General features: G+C 45.3%; 1 protein-coding gene across 1 annotated transcript; it reads left to right on the top strand.

Moving 5' to 3' along the window:
* Nucleotides 1-495: 495 nt before the first annotated feature.
* On the top strand, nt 496-20,915 carry LOC149431238 (vomeronasal type-2 receptor 26-like; the record flags this gene model as incomplete). The annotated part of the gene is made up of 4 exons (XM_089665771.1): nt 496-1,284; nt 9,514-9,741; nt 19,617-19,740; nt 19,864-20,915. Coding segments are annotated over 4 exons (2,061 nt in total), but the record flags the coding sequence as incomplete, so codon positions are not given.
* Nucleotides 20,916-22,307: the final 1,392 nt, after the last annotated feature.

The raw sequence follows: 22,307 nt of genomic DNA, 5'->3' as shown, positions 1-22,307 counted from the left end.
ATGGTTTATCTAGTAATGGTTTATCTAGTCATGGTTTATCTAGTTTATCCAGTCATGGTTTATCTAGAAATGGTTTATCTAGTAATGGTTTATCTAGTCATGGTTTATCTAGTTTATCCAGTCATGGTTTATCTAGTCATGGTTTATCTAGTCATGGTTTATCTAGTCATGGTTTATCTAGTAATGGTTTATCTAGTCATGGTTTATCTAGTCATGGTTTATCTAGTAATGGTTTATCTAGTAATGGTTTATCTAGTCATGGTTTATCTAGTCATGGTTTATCTAGTTTATCCAAGTCATGGCTTATCTAGTTGTTGTCACATTCAGCTGAACCTGTCCTGTGATGTTGAAGATGTTCTGTAGATTCACAAGCCACTTTTTCAGAAGTGAAGGAGAAGTTTGGAGAAGCTTTGAATCATCCATGACATTATGGAACAAGTCCAGCTAAATGCAATAACTACCACAACCTCTCTCGTGTTTCTTGTGTCTCTTCAGATCAGCCATCGAGTTACCGACCCTCTCCTGAGCGATAGACAAAAGTTCCCAAATTTTTACCGCACCATTCCTAGTAGCTGGGTTTGGTATGAGATGGTTATAAAGGTCCTAAAACTGTTTAGATGGCATTGGGTCGGAATCATCACATCGAATGACGGCACCGGAGAAATGGAACTGAGGGAGCTGAGAAACGAGATGACCAGACACGGGATCTGTATAGAATTTGTCATCTACCTGACCAAGAATGTGGACATTAACAGACGGAGAATGATGATAATTGAGAAGTCAACCACCGACGTTGTTGTAGTATGCGGCCATTTTTTAATTGAATATATTGTCTTTTGTACAGAATCCAAAGCTCTGAGAAAAAATATCACATTAATTCTCAATCAGTCATGGGATATCTTTTCATATCCAGAGGTCGTTCTAATGGAAACCTTTAACTGTAGCTTATTACCGATGTATCCTTTCCACTACATTCCAGGATTCGATCTTTACATGGAGAACCTACATCCATCCAAACGGCCAGCCGATCCATTGCTGGAAGATATTTGGCTCTCAATGTTCAACTGTCTGTCTTCTAATGAAGATAAAAATAAGATGTTCAGATTTTTAGGTTTTCTTCCTAATGTCACCTGCACTGGGCGGGAACGGATCGCATATCGATTCAGCAGAAAGCATGGCTCAGAGTTTTATTCCATCTACAGTGCGGTGTACGCTCTGGCTCAGGCTTTGAACAATATGAAACTAAGTAGAAATACGTTTGGAAAGTATGGATTAGGACGAAAGGTACGTTTATTTTCTATGTTTATCTTTTCCTCTAGAGCAGGGGTGCCAGACTCAATGTCATCGCGGGCCGAGTCAGCGTTATGGTTGCCCTCAAAGGGCCGGTTGTGTCTGTAAGATTGTATAAATGTATCTACTCGTTATCATACTAAATGGTTGCCTCTGCATTCACATTGTATTGGTTTTAGTAATACCTCTTGTTGGGCTTCATGTTCGACTCGAACATCGGCCATTCATGTGTTCGGTGTACACACGAGCGGTAAGGGTGTTCGGCATGCTGTTTGCCCGCCGCGCCCCACAATGCTCTGCGCCCTGACAGTGCATGGTGATTGGCTAAAGCAAGGCACCTGACCACAGTTGCAGAACACAATGACATCACGAGGGGGCAGGTTCACCTGGTTGATGTCACTGGGTGGCCCCACCCCTTAGATATTTAAGAGTTCTTCTTTTTCCCTGAAGAAGGCGTGAAGACACACCGAAACGCGTTGATTATATAGAAGCTATCTCTGTAATCATATGTATGGATGGTGATGTTACAACATTTGTAATGGCTGGCCAAACATAGTCATACTGGGGATCCTTGTCATGCAATTAATACTTAGATGGTGATGCTGTACTATGACTTTGGATGACGTATTCTATGGTATGTCTACATGCTAAAATCATTTTTTGACACAATAAAAAGCTTGTACTTTTTACTAAGCGTTTTTCGGTATACATCTATGCCTTCAAAGTCCCAAGTCCTATAGGGGGTCCCCCCCCCCTCCACCTGGTGACATCTAATGTTTCCAGTCACTGATATCCCATCATGTGTGGTCCAAATGAGCACCTGAGGACAGGAAACAATGAAATGTAAATACTCTGGGTGTCCGGGAAGGCTTTTATTGTGGAGACAACTGCTTTTGCAATACGTTTGTATTAGGCATATATAGGACATACAATCAATATACAGGACATATAATCAATATACAGAACATACAATCAACATACAGGGCATAAAATCAATATACAGGGCATACAATCAATATACATTGCATACAATCAACATACAGGACATACAATCAATATACAGGACATATAATCAATATACAGGGCATACAATCAATATACAGGGCATTCAATCAATATACAAGGCATACAATCAACATACAGGACATACAATCTATATACAGGACATACAATCAACATACAGGACATACAATCTATATACAGGGTATAAGATCAACATACAGGGCATACAATCGATATACAGGGCATACAATCAATATACAGGACATACAATCAATATACAGAACATACAATCAACATACAGGGCATAAAATCAATATACAGGGCATACAATCAATATACACTGCATACAATCAACATACAGGACATACAATCAATATACAGGACATATAATCAATATACACTGCATACAATCAATATACAGGGCATACAATCAACATACAGGACATACAATCTATATACAGGACATACAATCAACATACAGGACATACAATCTATATACAGGGCATAAGATCAACATACAGGGCATACAATCGATATACAGGACATACAATCAATATACAGGACATACAATCAATATACAGAACATACAATCAATATACAGAACATACAATCAACATACAGGGCATAAAATCAATATACAGGGCATACAATCAATATACACTGCATACAATCAACATACAGGACATACAATCTATATACAGGGCATACAATCAATATACAGGGCATACAATCAATATACAGAACATACAATCAACATGCAGGACATACAATCTATATACAGGACATACAATCAACATACAGGACATACAATCTATATACAAGGCATAAGATCAACATACAGGGCATACAATCGATATACAGGGCATACAATCGACATACAGGACATACAATCAACATACAGGGCATACAATCAACATACAGGACATACAATCAACATACAGGGCATACAATCGATATACAGGGCATACAATCGATATACAGGGCATACAATCGACATACAGGACATACAATCAACATACAGGACATACAATCGACATACAGGGCATGTAATCGACATACAGGGCATGCAATCGACATACAGGGCATGCAATCGACATACAGGGCATGCAATCAACATACAGGACATACAATCAATATATTATTATTATTATTTCAGGTACTTATATAATGCCATCAATTTACTCCGTGCTTCACATATATATTGTACATTCACATCAGTCCCTAACCCTCAAGGGGCGTACAATCTAAGGTCCCTAACTCACACTCATACATACACATACTAGGGACAATTTAGACAGGAGCCAATTCACCTACAATGTATAGGACATACAATCAACATACAGGACATACAATCAATATACAGGACATACAATCAACATACAGGACATACAATCAATATACAGGACATACAATCAACATACAGGACATACAATCAATATACAGGACATAGAATCAATATACAGGACATACAATCAACATATAGGACATACAAACAACATACAGGACATGCAATCGATATACAGGACATGCAATCGATATACAGGACATGCAATCGATATACAGGACATGCAATCAACATACAGGACATACAATCAATATACAGGACATACAATCAACATACAGGACATACAATCAATATACAGGACATACAATCAACATATAGGACATACAAACAACATACAGGACATACAATTGATATACAGGACATGCAATCGATATACAGGACATACTATCGATATACAGGACATACTATCGATATACAGGGCATACAATCGATATACAGGGCATACAATCAATATACAGGACATGCAATCGATATACAGGACATACAATCGATATACAGGGCATACAATCGATATACAGGACATGCAATCGATATACAGGACATACAATCGATATACAGGGCATACAATCGATATACAGGACATACAATCGATATACAGGACATACAATCAATATACAGGACATACAATCAATATACAGGACATACAATCGATATACAGGGCATACAATCAATATACAGGACATGCAATCGATATACAGGACATACAATCGATATACAGGGCATACAATCGATATACAGGACATACAATCGATATACAGGACATACAATCGATATACAGGACATACAATCAATATACAGGACATGCAATCGATATACAGGACATGCAATCACCTAGCATCTAACATGTTGCATAATACAACAAAGATGTACATTGTTGAGTCCCAGCAAAGAACACGCATGCATATATGTGCAATCAGCTACCGGTAGGAGGTTCTTGAGGAAAGGGGTTTTTGGATCCCCAAATTTTTTTTTTTCCTCCTCCTCCTCTCTCTTTTCACCAGAGTCTGCCTCAGCTTTCTTTTGTTTTCTTTTTTTTATTATTTTTTAGGTATTGTATTCCTGTATGTATTTCTGAACATCAGCTCTCATACGTGTTACGTGTAGCTCATGTTATTCAACAATGGAGCGTCCATCTTTGTTGTGTTATGCTTGATGTTAGATGACATACAAACATCAGAAATACAATGATAGTCCTCTACTGACACGTGAATAAATAGTTCCAAAAACAATATTAAAAAAAATTATTATGTATCCAAATACAGTATCGCTTTTCCAAGACTAAGTGCCCACATGGAAGAAAAATATATTTGAAATATATTTTAAGAATATTCTTCCCACATATTTTGACATATATTTGAAATGCTAAAATTTGGCCATATTGAATATATTTCAATATATATATATATACAGTCAGGTCCATAAATATTGGGACATCAACACAATTCTAACATTTTTGGCTCTATACACCACCACAATGGATTTGAAATGAAACAAACAAGATGTGTTTTAACTGCAGACTGTCAGCTTTAATTTGAGGGTATTTACATCCAAATCAGGTGAACGGTGTAGGAATTACAACAGTTTGTATATGTGCCTCCCACTTGTTAAGGGACCAAAAGTAATGGGACAATTGGCTTCTCTGCTTTTCCATGACTAGGTGTGTGTTATTCCCTCATTATCCCAATTACAATGAGCAGATAAAAGGTCCAGAGTTCATTTCAAGTGTGCTATTTGCATTTGGAATCTGTTGCTGTCAACTCTCAAAATGAGATCCAAAGAGCTGTCACTATCAGTGAAGCCATCATTAGGCTGAAAAAACAAAACAAACCCATCAGAGAGATAGCAAAAACATTAGGCGTGGCCAAAACAACTGTTTGGAACATTCTTAAAAAGAAAGAACGCATCGGTGAGCTCAGCAACACCAAAAGACCCGGAAGACCACGGAAAACAACTGTGGTGGATGAGCGAAGAATTCTTTCCCTGGTGAAGAAAACACCCTTCACAACAGTTGGCCAGATCAAGAACACCCTCCAGGAGGTAGGTGTATGTGTGTCAAAGTCACCAATCAAGAGAAGACTTCACCAGAGTGAATACAGAGGGTTCACCACAAGATGGAAACCATTGGTGAGCCTCAAACACAGGAAGGCCAGATTAGAGTTTGCCAAACGACATGTAAAAAAGCCTTCACAGTTCTGGAACAACATCCTATGGAGAGATGAGACCGACATCAACTTGTACCAGAGTGATGGGAAGAGAAGAGGATGGAGAAGGAACTGCTCATGGTCCTCAGCATACCACCTCATCAGTGATCATGGTGGTGGTAGTGTCATGGCGTGGGCATGTATGGCTGCCAATGGAACTGCTTCTCTTGTATTTATTGATGGTGTGACTGCTGACAGAAGCAGCCGGATGAATTGTGAAGTGTTTCGGGAATATTATCGGCTCATATTCAGCCAAATGCTTCACAACTCATTGGACGCTTCACAGTGCAGATGGACAATGACCCAAAGCAGACTGCAAAAGCAACCAAAGAGTTTTTGAAGGGAAAGAAGTGGAATGTTATGCAATGGCCAAGTCAATCACCTGACCTGAATCTGATTGAGCATTTCACTTGCTGAAGACAAAACTGAAGGGAAAATGCCCCAAGAACAAGCAGGAACTGAAGACAGTTGCAGTAGAGGCCTGGCAGAGCATCACCAGGGATGACACCCAGCGTCTGGTGATGTCTATGCGTTCCACACTTCAGGCTGTCATTGACTGCAAAGGATTTGTAACCAAGTATTAAAAAGTGACAGTTTGATTTATGATTATTATTCTGTCCCATTACTTTTGGTCCCTTAACAAGTGGGAGGCACATATGCAAACTGTTGTAATTCCTACAACGTTCACCTGATTTGGATGTAAATACCCTCAAATTAAAGCTGACAGTCTGCAGTTAAAGCACATCTTGTTTGTTTCATTTCAAATCCATTGTGGTGTATAGAGCCAAAAATGTTAGAATTGTGTCCATGTCCCAATATTTATGGACCTGACTGTATACTGTATGTTGAAATGCGTTGTTATTACAAAATATATGAAAAATAGAATTACATTTCAAATATACTGCATGTCTTTAAAAATAAAAATCTACATTTTTAGAATGCATTTACAAATATATGTTAAAATGACTTTTGTATATGTTAAAAAAATGTGAAGAGTATATTTAAAAAATATGTATTTTTAAAAATATTTTTCATACATTTTGTAATATAAAAAAATTCACTTCAACATACAGTATATATATATATATTCTCCATCCTGAAGGATTCTGCTGTGTGCTTGCAGCTGCCGGAGGAAAGTAGAGGAGGGAAGCCGGCATCACTGCTGGGGTGGGGGCACACTGGGGTGCCTGGGCAGTAGGAGGAAACATATAGTGCACAGGGAGGGTGATGGGTGTGGTGGGAGGGGGGCAATTACTGGAATTGATCGCCCGTATGGTTCTCTCTGCAGCAGCTGAAAGCCAGCGGGAGGGAGAGGAGAAGCTGGCTTTCAGCTTCTGCAGAGAGAGCCATACAGGGGATTGGCTCCAGTAATTCCCCCCCCCCCACCATGCTTATCACCCTCTGTGCCCACGTCCGATTCACCCAGCTGTCTGGGACCCCTGCTGGCCTGGGCCCCATACAGGAGGGCTGGTGGTAGCCCCTTTTCCATGGCCATGGCTGCACTGGTTCATTTCTGTCTGATCTACAGCATTTCTGTGTATCCTGTTACCAGTTCCTGTGCTTGGCTCCTTGTTACTGACCCGGCTTGCCTGTGACTACACTTGAACGCTACCTACCCTGACCCCGGCTTGTCTCTGGAATCTGTTCCACCATTACTGACCTGTTGGCCTGTATCCTGACTACTCTGCTGCCTGCTGCTTACGCCTGGTCAGATCTTCTGTTATGGACCCAACACACCTGACTCAGTTGCCTGCCTTGTTCTGTCTGCCAAGTGCTCCCTGACTAGTGTCCTGCCTACCTTCTCTGCCAGCCTGCTCAGCACCAGCAACCAGTCATCTGCCAGCCAAGCTCCAGCCAGTCTGCCCCTTGCCAGTCCTGGGTCTAATTCATCAGCCCATCATCTGATGTCTCTCCTGGTGCTGTGACAAGGTCATGTATAGCCTGGGGCAAAGATGCCAAATGGTGCCCCCCTCCCCAGAATGTATGAGCATTACGTGTCATCAATAGTCCCCTACCTTCCTTCCAAAAAAAATCTAAGCACTAATCTGCATGCTTACCCCAAGCATAAATTCTCTTTGCAAGCCAAATTCCCTTCAAACAAAAATCCCCACTCTTCCAGTACTCCTGCCAGCTTGTAGGTAGGCACTCTCTATGCAGCGCCCCCCACCTCACATGATACCAAAGAGCCCAGGGCAGCTGTCCCTCCTGCCCACTCCATGTCCCTGCCCTGGTGTCTCCTATTTGGCTCATCTTTGGGGAAGCACAAGTGACGTACCCGCTGGACACACTACAGGCACTTATACCCCACCGAGCTCTTGCAGTCACTGTCTCACTACCAGAGCTATAAGAAAGGCCTTCCTCTTCATGTCGGGGTCTACCACCAGGTGTGTGACACTGTGACCAGGAGTCCTGGGGTTTGTTGTAGCCCAGAGGATTGTGGGGAATATAAGGGGCCTGCACCCACTGCTCAACAAAAAGGGATTCCACTAGACTACGAAATCCTAGATAACTAACAATAGGAAATGCAAATGCTTGCCCAACATATGGCTCCATCAGTGAGATGTGACTCCATCAGTGAGACATGTGATACCATCAATGAGACATGTGACTCCATCAGTGAGATGTGACTCCATCAGTGAGACATGTGACTCCATCGGTGAGACATGTGACTCCATCAGTGAGATGTGACTCCATCGGTGAGACATGTGACTCCATCGGTGAGACATGTGACTCCATCGGTGAGATGTGACTCCATCGGTGAGATATGTGACTCCATCAGTGAGATGTGACTCCATCAGTGAGACATGTGACTCCATCGGTGAGACATGTGACTCCATCAGTGAGATGTGACTCCATCGGTGAGACATGTGACTCCATCGGTGAGACATCCATCGGTGAGATGTGACTCCATCGGTGAGATATGTGACTCCATCGGTGAGATATGTGACTCCATCGGTGAGACATGTGACTCCATCAGTGAGATGTGACTCCATCAGTGAGACATGTGATACCATCAATGAGACATGTGACTCCATCAGTGAGATGTGACTCCATCAGTGAGACATGTGACTCCATCAGTGAGACATGTGACTCCATCAGTGAGATGTGACTCCATCAGTGAGACATGTGACTCCATCGGTGAGACATGTGACTCCATCAGTGAGATGTGACTCCATCGGTGAGACATGTGACTCCATCGGTGAGACATGTGACTCCATCGGTGAGACATGTGACTCCATCGGTGAGACATCCATCGGTGAGATGTGACTCCATCGGTGAGATATGTGACTCCATCGGTGAGACATGTGACTCCATCAGTGAGATGTGACTCCATCAGTGAGATGTGACTCCATCAGTGAGACATGTGACTCCATCAGTGAGACATGTGACTCCATCAGTGAGATGTGACTCCATCAGTGAGACATTTGACTCCATCGGTGAGACATGTGACTCCATCGTTGAGACATGTGACTCCATCAGTGAGACATGTGACACCATCGTTGAGACATGTGACTCCATCAGTGAAAGCACAGAGCAAATAAACAGTATTTTACAAATGTGAACATTTTTACAACATCTAGTGTCAAAGTTGGTAGAGCGGTAATTTTTCATTTGACTCTGAAATGGTGAATTTAGAAGAAAGATGTTCCAGTAAATATCTTTTTCCTTTGAAAGCTGCGCAGATATGTCCAGACGATTCACTACATGAGCACGGACAGAGAGGAGGTCTTCTTTAATGAGCGAGGAGAACTACCCATCGACATTTATTTAGGAAAGCTTATCTATTATGAACCTTCAGAGGGAAATGTTAAAATCAAGGCAGAACACATAACAAGCAGGTCGACTTTAGAAAAACAGAAGTGGGAAGATTTTTCCGAAGGGGTCCAGTGGAAATGGGGCAAAGTAAGTTTTCCTATGTTTCTGTATGGTGCAGTTTGATTTCTCATTCCAGATATTGATGGTCTAATGATAGGAAAGACTCAGCTATACACCACACAGGCAAAAAAAAAAATTCCCAAACATGCAAGAGATTTGCAGACCTCCGAACATTGTAGAGCTCTATCTATAAGGTCTTCAGGCCAACCTCCGAGACCGCACTGAAGGACTCCAGGAAGCGGTGATACTTCTATAACTGCTAATCAACGTGTGATATTCACATACATTTATATATTTATACAGATTTATCCAGTGTGCAGAAAATATATAAAATTCATAATTTTCTGGCTCCTGAATTGCTCAATTCACAATTCTCCCAATTAGACATCAACATTTGTGAATTAAAAAAATGAAAGTAAAAATCAGGCATGTAATGTATTTGGAGCGCAGGGAGAGAGCACACGGAGATTGCACAGAAGCCAACATGTGGGCATTCATTGGGGATTTTTTCGGGGTACAGTCAATAGGTCCATTAGTCCACAGATCAACAGCAGACACAGCAACACAGTAAAGTTCTCTGGATGGCAATATGGGAAAACAGGGGGCCGATAGTCTACAGGGTTCAACAGGACAGAGTGTTAGAGGTTCCGTGGGAATTGGGTTTCATGGGGAGAATTGGAGGAGAATTGGGCTCAGTCTTTTGGTTAGTCCACTCACTGGATGCAGGGAGCTGGACACGGAGGGTTACAGTCCACACAGGCAACACAGGGTCAATCCACACAGGCAGCTCCTGGCAGCAAAGGGCTATGTCTGCCAGGCTCACAGGCAGCAAAGGGTTAAGTCTGCCAGGCTCACAGGCAGCAAAGGGTTAAGTCCATCAGGTTCACAGGCAGAAAAGGGTTAAGTCCACCAGGCTCACGGGCAGCAAAGGGTTAATCCGCACAGAGAAGCTTCAGGTAGAAAAGGGTTAAGTCCGTCAGGCGAGAGATCCGGGCAGCAAAGGGTTAATCCACACAGAGCAGCTCCAGGCAGTGGAGAGTTAACCCCACACAGGGGAGGGATCCGGCAGCGACTGGCAGGCAGTGGAGCTCAGTAAGAGGAGGGGGATTGGATCAATGGGGAGGCTGGCCCGGAGCTCAGACCTCGCTCACACTAGCAGGGACAACAGTCAGGAGATCTACCCCGGGACCACGCTCTGCATTAAATACTTAGCATCTGGTTACCATGGCAACGGGCCCCTCTCCCTGCGTCTCCAGCCCAGCACAGGGAATGCAGCCTTTGTCCATGTCGGGCACAGAGCTGTCAGGGCAGGGGCCGAGGAATGGACAGGCAGGCCTAACAATGTAACGCACTGGCTGCCGACAACCACTACCCACAGACCGAAGTCCCTCAGGGCGCGGAGTCTAAGTCCCAGGCTGCCCTTCACCAGGGCCCCTGATGGTGGGGATGGACTTGACGCAGCCAGGAACCAGGTCGCGGCCCCCGAGACACCTCAGCTGCGGTAATGGCCGCCGCCAATGGCGTGTAGCTGGTGGAAGAGACAAAAGAGTAGTCAGACAAGCCGGGTCAACAACAACAGGACAAAACAGTACAGGACAACAGACGAGAATCACAGGTCACGAGCCGGGTTCAGCAACAGAGGATCAGATCAAAGGAGAATACAAAGAATAGTCAAGTCACAAGCCGAATCAGATACCAGGAGAGTCACGAGAGTCAGAACAGAGTAATAGCAACACAAAGACACAAGACACAAGTGCAAAGAGCATGTGCGGGCCACAGGCTTATATGTCATCAGCCACACCCCTCTGGGGGATGGACCACAGAGACCTGAAGGCATAAAAGGATTCCCATCATGCACAGCAGAATCCAAGATGGACGCCAGCACATGGAGTAACATAACCTCAGGGAAAAGGTAGGACCTTGACAGTACCTCCTCCTCAAAGACCCCTCCCCCTCCGCGGGTCAACAAAAGGTTTCTGAGGAAAGCGGGTATGAAAAGCGCGGAGGAGGGCAGGTGCATGGACATCCGCGGAAGGGACCCAGGAACGCTCCTCGGGGCCATAACCGCGCCAATGAACCAGGAACTGTAATCGACCTTGCACCAATCGAGAGTCCAGGATCCGGCTCACCTCATACTCCTCATGACCGTCAACCCGGACAGGACGGGGCCGAGGCAGAGAGGTAGTGAAGCGATTGCAGATCAGAGGTTTCAACAGGGAAACATGAAAGATATTGGAGATCCGCATCCCAGACGGAAGGGCAAGGGCATAGGCCACCGGATTCACTTTGCGGAGAATGCGGAAAGGACCGACAAAACAGGGAGCTAGTTTGGGTGTGGGCACCCGAAGATTGAGGTTGCGAGTAGACAACCACACACGATCGCCGACCTGGTATGAAGGAGCGGGCAACCGTCTGCGATCAGCCTGGAACTTCTGGCGCTGAGCTGAGTCCCTCAAGGCCCTCTGGATCTGCCCCCTTGAAGAACGCAGGGCAGCAAGATGGTTCTCCACAGCCGAAATGTCCTGTGGTGAGAACCTCTCAGGTAATACCGCGGGTTGAAACCCATAGTTGGCCATGAAAGGAGACATCCCGGAGGAGGAGTTGACCGCCGAGTTCCTGGCAAACTCTGCCCAAGGCAGGAGATCGGCCCAATCGTCCTGATGGTCTGAAATATAACACCGAAGGAATTGTTCTAAGGCCTGATTGGAACGCTCCGCAGCCCCATTGGACTGCGGGTGGTAGGCTGAAGAAAAGGAGAGACTAATACCCAACTGGGAGCAGAAGGCGCGCCAGAATCTGGACACGAACTGACTCCCGCGGTCCGAGACAATCACCTTAGGCAACCCATGCAGGCAAAAAATCTCCCTGGAAAAGACCGTGGCCAGTTCTTGCGCTGTGGGTAATTTCCTGAGTGGAATGCAATGGCACATCTTGGAAAACCGATCAACGATCATGAGGATGACCGTATGACCCCGAGACACCGGGAGGTCTACAATAAAGTCCATACCTAGATGTGACCAAGGACGCTCCCCATTGGGAATGGGTTGCAGAAGACCCAAAGGGAGATGCCCAAAGAGTAATAGCAACACAAAGACACAAGACACAAGTGCAAAGAGCATGTGCGGGCCACAGGCTTATATGTCATCAGCCACACCCCTCTGGGGGATGGACCACAGAGACCTGAAGGCATAGAAGGATTCCCATCATGCACAGCAGAATCCAAGATGGACACCAGCACATGGAGTAACATAACCTCAGGGAAAAGGTAGGACCTTGACAAGAGCGTGGGAAGACGGGATCGGGACGTGCACGTGGGGACAGGGAGCGGGGTGATAGGAGGGAGCCTGCATGTGGATTCCCAGAGCAGAGGGGCCAACGTTCTGGTGCTCGGCCAGGGGAGCAGGATGCTCCCTCGACAGGGGGCCAGATTGCTGGCAACAGAAGAGCGAGGGGCTGCTGGGGCGGGCAAGCAAGCGCCCCCCCCCCGAACCATACCAGGCTACTTGCCCTTCAAAGCACATTGTCCGCATGTTGACTGTGGCCTGTGGTTGTGGAGGTATACGGGTGGGGGGATTATTGGGATCTGGAAGACCCATTTAACAAGGGGGCCCTCAGATCCCTGCCCCCTCCTTGGGAATGAGGATGTGGAACTGCTACACATTCACAAAAAAAAAGAAAGTGTAGTGTAAAAAAAGACAGGAGACAATCTTTGATGAGTCCTTTATTAAAAATAAAAAAAATAAAAATGTCCCCCAAAGTAGATCCAATGCCAATCACAATGCCTGCCTCTGGCACTACCCAAAAAAAGACCAAAAAAAAAGCGCTACGCTCTCAATGCCAGCTCCTGCCGTCTGACAGCTGTGCCCCAGATGACAGTTCTTCAATACTGTCATGATGTCACAAGGGGTGGGGTTCACCCCACCCCTTTGTGACGTTCTCACGCGCTGTGGTCAGGTGCATTGCTTTGACCAATCATAATGCACTGTCAGGGTGCAGTGCATTGTGGGGCACAGCAGATGAACAGCCCACTGAACGCCCTTACCATACATGTGTTCACCGAACACCCGATGGGCTAATGTTCAAGTCGAACTTAGGTTAGATTCCAACATGAAGCCCATCCCTATTCTGTGTATATACTCTTGTTTACCTTCTAGAACAGGAGGGAAATCATTTATGTAACAAAAAAACAACTTCATGTAGGAAGTCAACACTCTGACCCACCAACTGCACCTCACTATTGCTTGTTAACCTCCCTAGAGGTCTGATGATGTCAGGATTTCTGTGCTCAGAGCGGTACTTTGTTTTCAATGGGAATGTCTTTTTTTTATTGTCGGCTGTAATTCTTAGGAATAACTCCCTGAAATCTGTCCGAACAAGAGTCTAGTAAACATCCCGGGGAGGATAAAACTTGAAACACAAAATCATAAATTATAATTTAATAAATATTCATAAAAAATAATAATAATATAATAATAAATGTAATTCAATAATATAATCAAACCAAAAACACTGAAATGTGAAATAGAGCGCCAAGTTGGCTCATCGCTGAGCTCAGTCGCAGAATCGTTTTCAGTGTCTGATGAGGAATTTCCCCCACCAATCATTATCACTCAATTCTGCAAGTGGTTCTGATTTACTATCGCTGTTCTCTAGCCGGTCTAAAACCGCGTCTGACCTAAAGGGACGCTTTTTGGACGCCATGGACGTTTCTCAGTTTCCAGGCAGAAAGAACAGTAACAATGCAGGCAGGGCGCCGGACAAAGCACTCGGGACACAATGTATGTGAAATGGTTGGATACAGGAATGTTATACTATGTGATTTTACTTTATTTAGTGAATGTCACTTTTTTTACATTTTTGAAATCCCCGCCGGTTCCATCCCCACGCTTGCAGGTGATTAGGGATTTCACGGCTTTACACCTGAAATAAACAACCTTGCAGATGAGAGCTGGGAATGATATGTTTATTAGTGATAATACCATTGTATGAGAGCGCCCATGCCCCGCCCATGCCCCGCCTATGCCCCGCCCATCAGATGCTCTGATTAGATATGTGACAGTCCATACACTTATAGGGTTTTTCATGGCTTGTTGCCCACCTTTCTGCTTATCAGTTACACTCCACAATATTTGCCTTTTACACTTCAGGATATCTTATCGAGACATTTTGTCAAACATTCATCATTACTCGGCAGTTTTTGACAACTTGCACAAACTTGCATAAAATATCTTTTATAAGCCTTTGGAAGCAGCAGAAGCCATTTTAACTAGCTGCCGACCGCAGATAGCCGAATGACAGCTTCACTGCGGTCGGCCAGTTCTGAGTGGACGTCATATGACGTCCTCCCAGAACGCGCTCTCCTGCGTGCCCCAGGGGGCGCGCACCCGGCGATCTCCGTGATCGCTGTGTCCTACGGACACAGCTGATCACGTGATGTGGTGAAAGGCCAATCACAGCGGCCTTTTACCACGTGATCAGCGGTGTCCAATGACACGCTGATCAGAGGGAAATGCAAGTGCTGGTTCTCGGCTGCACTTTCCTCACGCTGTCAGATCGCGAGGAAAGTACTGCTGAGAACCGGCAGTTGTCAGAGCGGGGATCGGCACCGATCATTAGGGCACTGATGATCAGTGCCCTGATGATCGGTGCCCAGCAGTGCCACCCGCAAGTTCCGCCCACCTGTGCCCAGCAGTGCGCCCACTAGCTCCACCCACCTGTGCCCAGCAGATCACCCACCTGTGCCCAGCAGTGCACCCACCTGTGCCACTCTGCAGTGCCACCTACCTGTGCCCAGAAGTGCCACCTACCTGTGCCCAGCAGTGCCACCTACCTGTGCCCACCCACCTGTGCCCACCAGTGCCACCCACCTGTGCCCACCCACCAGTGCTGCCCACCAGTGCCACCCACCAGTGCAGCCCAGCAGTGCTGCCAGTCAGTGCCACCAGTCAGTGCCCAGGGGTTGTGCCAGTCAGTGCCGCCAGTCAGTGCCCAGCAGTGATGCCAGTCAGTGCCATCTATCAGTACCCATCATCAGTGTCACCTATCAGTGCCGCCTATCAGTGCTGCATATTAGTGCCGCCTATCCGTGACACCTCCTTAGTGCTGACTATCAGTGCCGCCTATCCGTGCCACCTCATTAGTACTGCCTTTCAGTGCCCTTTAGTGCTGCCTATCAGTGCCCATCAGTGACGCATATCAGTGCCCATCAGTGCTGCCTCATCAACGCACATCAGTGAAGGAGAAAAAATACCTGTTTGAAAAATTTTATAATAGAAACAAAGAAACTTTTTTTTTTCAAATTTTTTGCACTTTTTTTATTTATAGCGCAAAAAGTAAAGCGCCCAGTGGCGATTAAATACCCCCAAAAGAAAGCACTATTTGTGAGAAAAAAATGATCAAAATTTCATATGGGTACAATGTTGCATGACCGTGCAATTGCCAATCAAAGTGCGGCAGCGCTGAAAGCTGAAAATTGGCCTGGTAAATAAGGGGGTATAAGTGCCTGGTAGGCGAGGGGTTAACTGCTAATGGAGCAGAATTCACTTAATGATAAATGATGGCGATAATAGCCATATCTAACATAATAAACCTTAATATATATATATGTATTAATCAATTTAAACACTCTTATTCAATTAGAATATATTACTATGATGTAGGATATAGTAAGGATCACTTTTATCCACTTTTATACAGAGGGAACGGAACCCGGAAGACGGCATCGGCCGGAGACGCTGCACGGGGGACATAACGGGACCGCAAGACCCCCTGGAGAGATCCCAGAGCAACGCTGCAGGGTAATCCCGAGTGTAGCTCGAGGGGGTTACCGCTTCTGGTACTAAAAGTTAACCCCGAGCTACACTCGGGAATACTGCCAGGGGGGTTAAGTGAGGAGTGGCGGCTTCAATGATCAGTAAGTGGGAGGGGTGGCAGGAGACCAAAGCAGCAACTTACTAGCTACAGTCACTTTATGTATAGTGGAGCTGCCCAGCATTATGGCTTTCAAAGTCCTAACATTTAGTCAGGTGTCTGTGGTAGTGAGCCCTTGTAGATCGAGTGATACCTCAGCCTGGAGAGGAAGTCCAAGAGAAGCAACCTTTCTCTATGGTTTCTTAGGTCAATAGAGCAGCATCATGTTTGGCTACACTGTGCCCATGTGATTGGCGGTGGCCATCTTGGGTCAGCAGGGTCTATTTAAGTTGAGAGAAGGAGAAGAAGCGCCTCTAAGTGCAGTATATCACTTTATTCAGGTTTAAAGGTAGGAACACTCACATAGTTGAGGTAAATAATAGCATAAAAACCATGGTATGGTGTAAACATCGGTCAGGTGGGTATACAGGGTGAAGAGCTGTCATCGGTGTGGAGTATGTAGTAGTCAGCGTGCCACTGGAGCGGCGTGGTAGCTGGAGGGGAACAGCTGTGGAGCCAGCCGGCGTGCATGTCCTCACTCAAAGCTGGGTGGAACGTACGCTGGAACGCAGCGACAGTGTGGCCGTGATAACGTCAGATACCCAAGGTGCACTGCGACGCATTTAGGAGCGTTTCAGAGCATGCACTAGCCAGGAAAGGTGGAAGTGCGCTTCTTTATCAAGCAGCTATTTAAGTCCCTGCTCTGGAATTTCTGTGCGCTTCTAGTGTGTTGCCAGTGTAGGGAGAGACCCAAACCTGGGCCTTCTGCGGTGAGTAGCAATGTTTCTTCTTGCTGAGCCACCTGCTGGACAGCTCCCTTGACAACTATTTGGACGATCCTATCTTCACGTTGTTTTTCATGAACCTTGAACCCCTTGCTCCTCCCATGAACTTCCTGATATAAGCCATGTCTCTGCACTTCCTGTTTGCCAGATTATTGTGCTCTCCAGCCAGTATTTTGCTCCTTGCCTTCTCTGTTATTATTCATATTTTGCTATCACTCATTCTAGACCCTTGGATTGTTCTCGACTACTCTTATGCCTGATCCCAATCTGCAGCTGCTCATTACCGACCTTGGCTTGTTCTCGACTACGCTTCTGCCTGATCCCAACCTGCGACTGGTCATTACCGACCTTGGCTTGTTCTCGCCTACACTTCTGCCTGATCCCAATCTGCAGCTGCTCATTACCGACCTTGGCTTGTTCTCGACTACGCTTCTGCCTGATCCCAACGTGCGAATGCTCCTTACCGACCTTGGCTTGTTCTCGACTAAGCTTCTGCCTGATCCCAACCTGCGACTGCTCATTACCGACCTTGGCTTGTTCTCGACTACGCTTCTGCCTGATCCCAACCTGAGACTGGTCATTACCGACCTTGGCTTGTTCTCGACTACGCTTCTGCCTGATCCCAATCTGAAGCTGCTCATTACCGACCTTGGCTTGTTCTCGACTACGCTTCTGCCTGATCCCAACCTGAGACTGGTCATTACCGACCTTGGCTTGTTCTCGACTACGCTTCTGCCTGATCCCAACCTGTGACTGCTCATTACCGACCTTGGCTTGTTCTCGACTACGCTTCTGCCTGATCCCAACCTGCGACTGCTCATTACCGACCTTGGCTTGTTCTCGACTACGCTTCTGCCTGATCCCAACCTGCGACTGCTCATTACCAACCTTGGCTTGTTCTCGACTACGCTTCTGCCTGATCCCAACCTGCGACTGCTCATTACCGACCTTGGCTTGTTTACTGACCACGCTTCTGCCTGATCCCAACCTGCTACTGCTCTTTACTGACCTTGGCTTGTTCTTGACTATGCTTCTGCCTGATCCCAACGTGCGAATGCTCCTTACCGACCTTGGCTTGTTCTCGACTACGCTTCTGCCTGATCCCAACCTGCGACTTCTCTTTACCGACCTTGGCTTGTTCTCGACTACGCTTCTGCCTGATCCCAACCTGCGACTGCTCATTACCGACCTTGGCTTGTTCTCGACTACGCTTCTGCCTGATCCCAACCTGCGACTGCTCATTACCGACCTTGGCTTGTTCTCGACTACGCTTCTGCCTGATCCCAACCTGCGACTGCTCATTGCCGACCTTGGCTTGTTCTCAACTACGCTTCTGCTTGATCCCAACCTGTGACTGCTCATTGCCGACCTTGGCTTGTTCTCTACTACGCTTCTGCCTGATCCCAACCTGCGACTGTACATTACCGACCTTGGCTTGTTCTCGACTACGCTTCTGCCTGATCTCAACCTGTGACTGCTCCTTACCGACCTTGGCTTGTTCTCGACTATGCTTCTGCCTGATCCCAACCTGCGACTGATCATTACTGAACTTGGCTTGTTCTTGATTACGCTTCTGCCTGATCCCAACCTGCAAATGCTCATTACCGACCTTGGCTTGTTCTCGATCACGCTTCTGCCTGATCCCAACCTGCGACTGCTCATTACCGTCCTTGGCTTGTTCTCGACTACGTTTTTGCCTGATCGCAACCTACAGCTGCTCATTACCAACCTTGTCTTGTTCTCGACTACGCTTCTGCCTAATACCAACTTCTGCCTGACCGTGACAGAGACCCTATTTGTTAGGAAAAGTAACTAGCTGTAGGGAAAGGTTCCTGATGAGAAGGGAAAGATTAAGGACTTGCTGTCCTGGAAAGGAGCTTCCCTCTTGGGATCGGCCAGGGCACGCTTCACCCTCTGAAACAGCCATTGTTGGCACCACCTCCACATCTGACTACATTGAACTGAGATTTATTTCCCTAGCGGTGCTCTCCCGCCAAGGTGTTTGTGACATTGGCATTCTGTTTAATACAAGTATTCAATAGTTCCAGGTTTTCCTGAAACCAGACTCTGTGTTTTTACTGCCCGCACCGCGCTGCCCCTCCCCACACGTACATTATTTTAGTGTGTACAAAAAACAGTTCTTTTCCTACATGTATGAGAACCTGAAGTATTTCTCTAATTCTGACAAAAAAAAAAATTTTTTTTCAGTTTCCTCTAGCTCGCTGCAATGAGCCGTGTCCTCCGGGACACAGGAAAGGTCCAACTGGAGGAATCCATTCCTGCTGCTATCACTGTGTGCCGTGCTCTGATGGGGAAATCTTCAATGTATCAGGTGACAAATACCAACGCACAATCATTAAAGAACAGATGCTCAAAATATGTTATTTTATTATCTTGTAATCAGTTAATAATTGTAATAATTTGTGGCATATTTTATTCTGTTCTTCCTCCACAGACAGTGAGATCTGCCACAAATGTCCTGACGACCATTGGCCAGATGAGAGACGAGTAATCTGTATTCCCAAAACGTATGACTATCTTTCCTACGAGACAAATATCATAGCTCTAGCTTTCTATGGTATCTCTATATTATGTTCTGCTGGAACTCTCTATATACTGACATTGTTCATTTTACTCCGGGACACTCCAGTAGTGAAAGCCAATAACCGGACTGTGAGCTTCGTCCTCCTGACCTCCATCTTGCTGAACTTCCTCTGCATCTTCTTGTTCCTCGGACATCCTGTGGATATAACCTGCATGCTGAGACAAATGTCATTTGGGGTCTTCTTCTCCATTGCTGTCTCTTGTGTTCTGGCCAAGACCATCACCGTCTGCATTGCCTTCAAGGCCTCCAAACCTGGCAGCTACTGGAAGAAGTGGTTGGGGGAGAAGATTTCTAACTCTGTTGTCATAATCTGTTCCTCTGTCCAAGTTGTGATCTGTGTTATTTGGCTGTCAGTGTCTCCTCCTTACCAAGAGTATGACATGGACTCCTATCCTGGAAAGATCATCATTCAGTGTAATGAAGGGTCGGTTATTGGCTTCTACTCTATGTTGGGTTATATGGGGTTTCTGGCCTCTGTGAGTTTTATTCTGGCTTTCATGGTGAGGACATTACCGGACAGTTTTAACGAGGCCAAGTACATCACCTTCAGCATGCTGGTGTTCTGCAGTGTCTGGATTGCCATGATCCCGGCCTATCTGAGCACCAGAGGGAAATACATGGTGGCTGTGGAGGTATTCGCCATACTGACCTCCAGTGTTGGATTATTGGGCTGCATATTTTTTCCTAAATGTTATATAATTATCATAACACCTGAAAGAAATTCCCACAGATGTATTTTGGACAAAATCAAAACCCAACCTTATTTTTAGAGTACATCAAAGTTGTGTTGAGGGTTAATTTGTGTGTTTAGATTAAAAGGGGACAATAGTGTGTACCTAACCTAAGACTCTTCTAAAAACAGTCCTGAATACCAGGTAATAAATATATGTGTTTAACAATTAGTTATCATTTACAAAGAGTATATTTTATGGTATATACTGTATATCCTATGTGAGGTGTATCCTATGTGAGGTGTATCCTATGCGAGGTGTATCCTATGCGAGGTGTATCCTATGCGAGGTGTATCCTATGCGATGTGTATCCAATGCGATGTGTATCCTATGCGATGTGTATCCTATGCGATGTGTATCCTATGCGATGTGTATCCTATGTGATGTGTATCCTATGCGAGGTGTATCCTATGTGAGGTGTATCCTATGCTAGGTGTATCCTATGCTAGGTGTATCCTATGCTAGGTGTATCCTATGTGAGGTGTATCCTATGTGAGGTGTATCCTATGCGAGGTGTATCCTATGTGAGGTGTATCCTATGTGAGGTGTATCCTATGCTAGGTGTATCCTATGTGAGGTGTATCCTATGCGAGGTGTATCCTATGCGAGGTGTATCCTATGTGAGGTGTATCCTGTGATGTGTATCCTATGTGAGGTGTATCCTATGCGAGGTGAATCCTATGTGATGTGTATCCTATGTGAGGTGTATCCTATGCGAGGTGTATCCTATGTGAGGTGTATCCTGTGATGTGTATCCTATGTGAGGTGTATCCTATGCGAGGTGTATCCTATGTGAGGTGTATCCTATGTGAGGTGTATCCTATGTGAGGTGTATCCTATGCGAGGTGTGTCCTATGCGAGGTGTGTCCTATGCGAGGTGTATCCTATGCGAGGTGTATCCTATGTGAGGTGTATCCTATGCGATGTGTATCCTATGTGAGGTGTATCCTATGCGAGGTGTATCCTATGCGAGGTGTATCCTATGTGAGGTGTATCCTATGCGATGTGTATCCTATGCGATGTGTATCCTATGTGAGGTGTATCCTATGCGAGGTGTATCCTATGCGAGGTGTATCCTATGTGAGGTGTATCCTATGTGATGTACTGTATATCCTATGTGGGGGAAAGCTGATTAAGCACCTAAATATATTATTTTGTTATATGAGCTGTTGTTCTTTAGATTCAAATGGGGCTTGGAGTCCAGATAACTCAATTAAACTAGTATATCTTCCTCTATAGTATATCTTCCTCTATAGTATATCTTCCTCTATAGTATGTCTTCCTCTATAGTATGTCTTCCTCTATAGTATGTCTTCCTCTATAGTATATCTTCCTCTATAGTATATCTTCCTCTATAGTATGTCTTCCTCTATAGTATATCTTCCTCTATAGTATATCTTCCTCTATAGTATATATTCCTCTATAGTATGTCTTCCTCTATAGCATGTCTTCCTCTATAGCATGTCTTCCTCTATAGTATATCTTCCTCTATAGTATGTCTTCCTCTATAGTATATCTTCCTCTATAGCATGTCTTCCTCTATAGCATGTCTTCCTCTATAGT

The sequence above is a fragment of the Staurois parvus genome, unplaced genomic scaffold, assembly GCF_062004578.1.
Source record: "Staurois parvus isolate SC_StPar_1 unplaced genomic scaffold, SC_StPar_1.0 ptg002334l, whole genome shotgun sequence".
NCBI lineage: Eukaryota > Metazoa > Chordata > Amphibia > Anura > Ranidae > Staurois > Staurois parvus.
Note: the sequence above shows the minus strand (reverse complement) of the source record. Positions and strands in the feature narration are given on the sequence as shown.